Source organism: Alligator sinensis, unplaced genomic scaffold (genome assembly GCF_000455745.1).
Source record: "Alligator sinensis unplaced genomic scaffold, ASM45574v1 scaffold1176_1, whole genome shotgun sequence".
NCBI classification, from domain to species: Eukaryota; Metazoa; Chordata; order Crocodylia; family Alligatoridae; genus Alligator; species Alligator sinensis.
The window spans coordinates 312,468-319,992 of record NW_005842590.1 but is presented as its reverse complement, the minus strand read 5'-3'; the positions used below and the strand labels follow the sequence as shown (position 1 = coordinate 319,992).

Below are 7,525 nucleotides of genomic sequence, written 5' to 3'. Positions count from 1 at the left end.
TCCTGCTTATGCAGGGGGTCGGACTCGATGATCTATTGAGGTCCCTTCCGACCCTAACATCTATGAATCTATGAATCTATAAATTAAATAGTGGTGATCCTGAATTAAATAATATATTTCACTTTAGGTCAACTCCAAAAAAAGGACGTAAGTACTTAAAGACTTGGAATACTAGTCTAGATACTAGCTAGATACTATTTTATTGCTTAAAGTTACTACTTGGAAAGCAGGTGCTTAAAACATCTCCATGCTACTTTGGGCCCTACAGCTGCTTGAAAGAGGTGGCACCCAGGGAAAGTACTCAACTGCCAGATGGTGCATTCTGCCTAGCTTCAGATGCTGAGAGTCCTCAAGTTCAGTGCGCTTTAGATGTCATTTAAAATGGAATTAAAAACAGTAGCATGGAAATTACCCTGCAGGATACCACTCTCTACTTTTCCATTTTTCCATGGATATGATTCAGTAGCTTAGGAAATATAGTGAGCTTTTTACTTGATTTCCACTGGTTTTGGATTAGTTCTTTGATTCTCAATCCTTATTTCTACTTACTTAAGGGCTGCAGCAAAATTACATGTGTAGCCCTGTCTTCATTATCTCAGGCAACGGGAACTCTTATTTTCCTCTCCTCAGCATGAGACCTCTCTCCAGTGCTGAAAACTTTTTTCCCCATGACAAATGGACAAGGAGTTTCCTTGCATCTCTTGCATATCTCTTTGAATAATTGTTTTAATTTCAAATTCTCCATGTATTTTTACTCTTTTTTACTCTTTTGAATATCTTGGCTAAAAGGTGGGACAGGATGTTCACATTTGAGCCACAACCAAAATAGAAACAGGCTAGGAATGACTCTGCTCAAGAATTTCAGCATGCCCCCTCTTGAAATCTTCCCTATTCATATCCGAGGAACACCCACGGTCTAGTAGGCACCTCTGAGTTGTGGAAACAGAGAAAATCCAGAGACAGTTTACCCACGATTTTCTTTGTTAATATAAAGGAAGCAGTTGTGTCTCTTTAGGTTGAGTCTGGAATTATGCTGTGCAATTATAGCTCAATAAATTCATCAGTTAATTAAAATGAATAATAGCTTCAGCCTATTTTACATAACTTGAATAGGCTTCAATTATGTGTGTTCATTTTCTAAAATTCAATAGTTCTAAAGGATGTTTTAGTTACAGTAGAGGTGAGCCAGATATGTAGTGACTAGATTCAGGCTCACAATTAGAGCCGGGGACAGAGTTGAGGTAGAACCAGGTTCAGGGCTCAGATTCAACTGTGCCAAATCTCACAAATTCTTACCCAAGTGGTGGCATCTCATGACATTAACTGACCTTGCAATATTGCTGCTGGCAGGCATCTCGTGAGAGCAGCTGTCACATCTGTCACAGATGCTGCTGTCTGCAAGACAATCTATCTGCAATCAGACTAACACTGAAAAATAATCCCATCCTGGGATAACCTGGGACCAGATCCATTACGCCATCGGTATTTGGGAATTTGGACCCAGAAATTCAAATATAGGAAAATGGGGTCTCCCTAATATGTAAAGGGGTCTGATTCCAGGGTCAGGTTCTGTATTAGGAAGCAAGTGTTTCAGAGGCCCAGTTATCTTGGATATAAACCTTTTAGCAAGCGACATACAGTGCCACACATTGTCAAAATGTAACATTTAATCTATAGTCACATATTTTAATTAGTGTTCAAGAATAAAAGACAAAGAGAAATACCCCTAATTAATCCCTATTGTCATTTTCCACTGTGGGTGTGAACGGCATATTCTTAACAGCTGAGTGGGATCTTAAAGCAGCTGTTAACCTGACATCCACTTGCGGATGGAAAAAATTCCTCTCGGTAACATTGCTGCTTGTGTGCATTATACAGGCTGAAAAATATGCTATCTTGCTCTTTAGGAGTGATAATGGGCCTCTGGGTCTCCCTTGGTAAATTAGGCAGAGCTCTTTCTCAGGTCATTAAAAGGCTATGTAATGAAGTAAATGTTTCAACACCCCTTAAAATGATATTACAGTACATCGCTCAGGTTTGGGATCCTCCAGCTTTGTACCTCCACTCTTCTATGAAGTCTTCCTCAGGCGTGTTTCTCTGTTGTGATAGTAAAGGACTCCCACTGGCATTATGGAAGTCATTATGACGGTTCCTGTCAAAGATGCCACACAAACCTCTGGTGCTGTTAAAATCGATGCTTGGTGCCCTCACTGTCAAACTCATTCCCCACTCACTTACATCAGCTCGAACAAATGCTCCTGAGGGGAACATGATCTGAAGAAGCAGAAAAACCCAGTGAAATGAATCTATTAGCAAGTTTCTTTTGTAATAAAATAGTGTTCCCTCTGATAAACAAAGGAAGTTGGCTACTTTAATGGTAATTATAAGTCCCACAGACACGCTGTCAATGTTTATTCACAGGATTGTTTAGATGCTGTCTTTTTTTTTTGGTACTAATATCTGATGGCATCCTGTACATCCACACAAGTGCTTTCTTTTTAAAATTAATAATTATATATTCACTGAAGTTTCCCCACCAATAAGTTACCAGCTAATTTTTGAAGCAGCCACCATGACAATAAGACCACCCTTGTATCTTTGCTGCAGAAATTGTTTCTTTTAGATAAATTGCCAGGTCTGAAAAACAGCTTCCTTCTCTCTGAAAAATCGTTTCATTTTCCAAGGCTAGATTACACAGAAAATGTGGTGTTTTAAAGTGGATAAAGCAATTTTCTCATTAAAGAACTGGTGGCAGGCTTATGTTGACCTTTAAAAAAAAAATCTTGAGGCTTCAAAGGAACAAAAGAAGGCTGTGCAAAGAAGGGGCTTTTCAGGTTGGTGGCTGAACTGAAAATTAAAAAAATATAAAGGCGGCTTGAGGTGACCCAAAATAAGTTTTTTTGTTTTTTTCTTTTCCCTCAGTTAAAGGAAGAAAATGAAAAATGTTGCTTTACACCAAGCCAAATGCTTCGTTTGAGGTAAGATAAACATGTTCTTTTGCTTTTCCATTACTGAACCCTTCCCACCCTCCCTTGGTTAAGCGTAGGTCCATTTCAATCCAAACACGTTTTGGAAACAAAGATGTTGAGATTAAATATTTTGACTTTTCTGATTTTTATCTCTTTTTCAATCAAGACTATGACAAATTATCATTCTCACCCTCCTATACCCAGTCCAAATATTGTATTTATTGGTACATTTATTATTCATGCAAAACTTCTAGGTCTGTGAAAAAAAATAGCTATTAAACTTACTTTTCAGTGTCAGAAATCTGGGTTCAAATTCTGACTCTAGTCATCAGAAATTTGACTCAGGCTGCAAATAGATGTCACCTTTGTGCTACCATAAATTTTTTTTTTATGGCAGCACAGTGAAAATAAACAGGCCTCCATGTTCTTCTCATGTCACAAATGCCCAAATTTCTGGCTGTGACCAAAGGCAATGGCTTTCATTTCGCATAGAGGTTGTGGACCTCTTTGTCTCAAAGCAGGAGAGCGCAGGCAACCTGGAGCTGACTGCTCTCCAGCAACCCTGGGCAGGTGCTTCCAGAGTTTCAGAAACCTGATCTGGTGGGCCTCGGGAGTTTCCCTGCAGGAGCGCCTGCCTATATTTCTTCATTTGCAGAGGTATGATCTGAATCACAGTCCGTGGGCACACCTTTTCAAGTGGGGAACACTGGCTTTACCCTTTTGCAGAGACATGCCCTGACTGTTGCCTTACAGAATTAGGCCTCTGAAACCCTGGCAGCAGCGGGGGCCCAACCCCATAGGACAACAGGTAATGTCTGGTTTAACCAATGAAGTGGCACAGCTCATCCGCTTCATTTGGAGACTTTTGTTTATAGCCTTATAGTTATAGTTTCAGAAGTTACAAGAGTGATCTTTGAGTGACTGTGTCCTGCGATACTCAAGTAGAGAGATTTTGGGTTTGGTTTTTCAGACATACTGAGCACTTGCAGCCCCTCCTAGTTTCCAATGGTATTGTGGATGCTCAGTATTTCTGAGACTCCAGTTCAATGCATTTCAAGCTCAGTACCTAAAATCAGTATCCACTTTTGCAAATTGTGGCCTTAGCCAATAGTGGAAATTATCGACATCACATAATCAGCTCATAGTTTGGCTCATGATTTCTTTTCTCCTTAAGGTGCTGTTTTTTCCCCCTTGAAGTCAATAATAGAAGTCATTGAGGAGTAGGGCACAAGAGAGGCCCGAACTACATTATAATGGGGTGTAGCAGATTAAGGTTGAGGCCTGAACTACATTATAATGGGGTGCAGCGGATTAAGGTTGAGACAAACTAATGGAATGGCAGGAGAGTGTTTACACAGTGTCCATATAGCAAACCTGCTTGAGTAACTCAAATTTATTCCATTGAGTAAAATGGACAGGATTTAGTTAATCCATGCCTAGTTTGGTTAAACCATCCCTAGTTAGTCTCTTACATTCATAGAAAAGTAATTAAAAAGGAAAGACATGTTTAAGAAGTTTATTTTCTTAGTGTGACACAACTAAATGATAAAATGACTTGCTATACTAGAATCTTGCTTGTAAATTAATATTTCCTTAATTTTTAATTTGTGTCCAGGGCAGCTGTTAATCAAAGCTTCTATGCTAGTTACCTCCTTGAACCTCCTAGAAGCTGTTAACAGCTTTCTTGGGCATGTCTATACTCCTCCAGACTATTAGGGATTGCCATAATGATATGCACATGTCATCCATGTACAATATATCCCAAACTGGAAATAGTGTAGTCACCTTAGTGCAATTTCAGGCATCTGGGTGCTAACATTCTCTCCTAGTGCTATATTGAGGCAGCTTGTACACAACCTTTGTTTAAATCCCTTTCAAGGATATCATAAGTGTATATGCATGTAGTGTTCTGCAATATTAGAACTAAATTGTACCCTAACTTGTGTGCCATGGGTCCAAACTCCATTTGATTTTAAACTCCAGTGGAATCAATGGGATACCCCAATGATGTGGCTCTATTCCAGAAGTCAAAGGAAGTGACTTGCACAGATATCAGAATATCTTTTGATATTTTTAATACAGATTTTTCCAGCTAAAATCAGGGATACTGTACTCAGTTGTAAAATGAAGTAAAAGCTGTTTTCCTGCTTTTGGTTCCATTTGTGTAATTAAAAGCTTTCAATTGCTACGTCATCAAGAACTGCTCCAGATGAGAGCCAAACAAAAAATTCCCTGATATAATTTTGGCTTCTTATGGCTCTCTTCTCACCCAAAATATTTTCTGGAAGAAATATTGATAATGCAGCCTTAATACTAAATTATTTTCCTAGATCCCTACTATGGCACTTATCCTCCAGGCAGCTCTCTAATACTGCCTGAACTTGCTCTTCTAGTGTCTATAAGGAACACACTCAGGATTTCAGATTTGTAACATGGATAAAAGCTACTCAGTGCAGACTGGAGAGTACATTTATGCCTATCCCCTTTTCCAGCAAGTATTCTTGCTAAGGGAAGTCCATTGCAGGGCCATATTGAATGTGTTTAAAGAATATACGGAAATAATCTATGATCACTGCTTAGTAAAATCACCACTATTACCTACTTGTTGGTCTCTACTACACCTGTCTACATGAGAAGATCTACCCAACACAATGCAGTCCCCACAAAGTTACTCAATTAGCTCTTTGATTATGAGCGTTTCAACTTTGACTTCAGATTTTTCAGAATCTTTGTTGTACATGTGAAAAGTGTTCAGTGGAAAGGATGGGAAAAGGGGAAGGCAGTTGTCTTTTGTATCACTGTGATACAAGTAATACATATTAGTTTTGTCTTAGGTATGTGTCTGAGCAGTATTGTTTTGTTTTGTTGTACATACGGTTAAATTAACTCTTTAACTAGTACTTTCCCTTAGGCTGTTTTTTTTTTGTTTGTTTGTTTGTTTTTTTGCTGTGAGTACCCTTATGGCTATGGGGAGACAGGGATTATACACTAATAATACATGAAAGGGAAATCAACATTTTCAAAAGAAAAGAAATGTGAAGATCCACCTACAGTAATTTTTCTCTCTCCATACGACTTCAGGATTTTGACGCGTGGCGATGCTTCAGTGCTTTTAATGGATAGCTGAGGTCTGGTTTCATGAAACTGACCATTACACATATCCAGAACAACGATGTCATTAGCTTCCCATGCAGCTACGCCGCAGTTGCAGGCAACAGCATGATGGTGACTTCCGCAGTCCCACTGACGGACATGTATCTCAAACACACGGGCCAGGCTCTTGGACAAAATGAAGGTTCCAATTTTATAATTATCATAATGCCTAAACAACAATAAACAGAAACAGGATTTTGAGACCCAGGGTATACACCTATGATGACTGTTTGTTTGTACTCTAATAACAACACTCCTTAATTAGGACAGCATGGTGGTGGCCCTGGAAGAGAAAGAAAATCAACACATGGGGAAGCATTTATTCAGTACCAGAAGCAAGCTAACACCACTAGAGTTATTAGCTGGAAGTGTACAAGAATTCATGTGAGAAGCTGGTAGCTAAGAGTGGCTGCTATGGCAACAGGCATGGATAAAAAGGATAAACATTTGATAAAAGCAAATGGGGAAAAAATCCCTGCCTCCAGGCCTTAATAAATATGTTTTGGTTCTAACTGGGTGCTTTACAGCATGATATTCTTCAATGCAAAATCAGTGCTCAAATAACACCTTCTGTGACTAATCACTACATTTTTACAAGGCTGACTGTGGCTAGGTGAATATTTCATATGAAAAATTAAGATTCAATTGGAAGCCTGTTAAAGTGAAATCATTTCCCCCCTTTCAGAACAACTTCACTATAACATAAGTTTCAGTATAACTGGATTTGCAATTGGTACATTGCAGCATCAAACAATTTGGAACTTTCACTCTAGTCTGTTACAAATAGAGTTTCATTCCATCTGAATTCACTGTGGGATTAATTCTGTACTTGATACCCAATTTGTGTTATTCAGGCAAAATTCCTGTAGACTGAACAATGAATTTTGCTTGAGTAGTGACTGCAGGGCTTACAAGGGATCCTTTTTTACTTCCAAAATACCTGCTTTTTCTAACATTTTAATCACTTATTACTGTTAGTCTCATTTTACTCCAAAAACTTTAGGGGTATAACTAGAAGAAAGAGTAGTTGCATGATTTATGGAGTTATTGAGGGATTTCCTTCTGTAGGCCGGTTGCCTGCCATGCTTAGAAACAGCTTCCTTTTAAGCAGCTACATTTATTTTTAAAATACAGGGTTTTTTTTTAGGAAATTTCATTCAATAGAAAATAAACTCTTATTTTTCTTTTTATCTGACTATTTACTATAATGTAAGGAAAATGTGAAAATAATTTCAAACAATGAAAACAAAAAACAGGAAGTTTTAAGAAAAGCATTCTGTTTACTGTTTTCTTTCTTAATTCATTTTTTATTTTTCCGCTATTCCAGAGAAGCAAATAGGCTTTTCTGCATACATGCTGAAACCAGAATAAGGTTTTTTCATATATATATATATATATATATA

General features: G+C 38.2%; 1 protein-coding gene across 1 annotated transcript in view; it reads right to left on the bottom strand.

Moving 5' to 3' along the window:
- The window catches only part of LOC102384375 (von Willebrand factor D and EGF domain-containing protein-like), a 328,357-nt gene that overhangs the window by 173,375 nt on the left and 147,457 nt on the right, over window positions 1–7,525 (bottom strand). The window contains exons 10-11 of the mRNA XM_025214561.1: window positions 6,021–6,291; window positions 2,060–2,274 (exon numbers count right to left, since the gene is read on the bottom strand). Of these exons, the coding sequence (XP_025070346.1) occupies window positions 2,060–2,274; window positions 6,021–6,291 (486 nt within the window). The remainder of the gene's footprint in view (window positions 1–2,059; window positions 2,275–6,020; window positions 6,292–7,525) is intronic.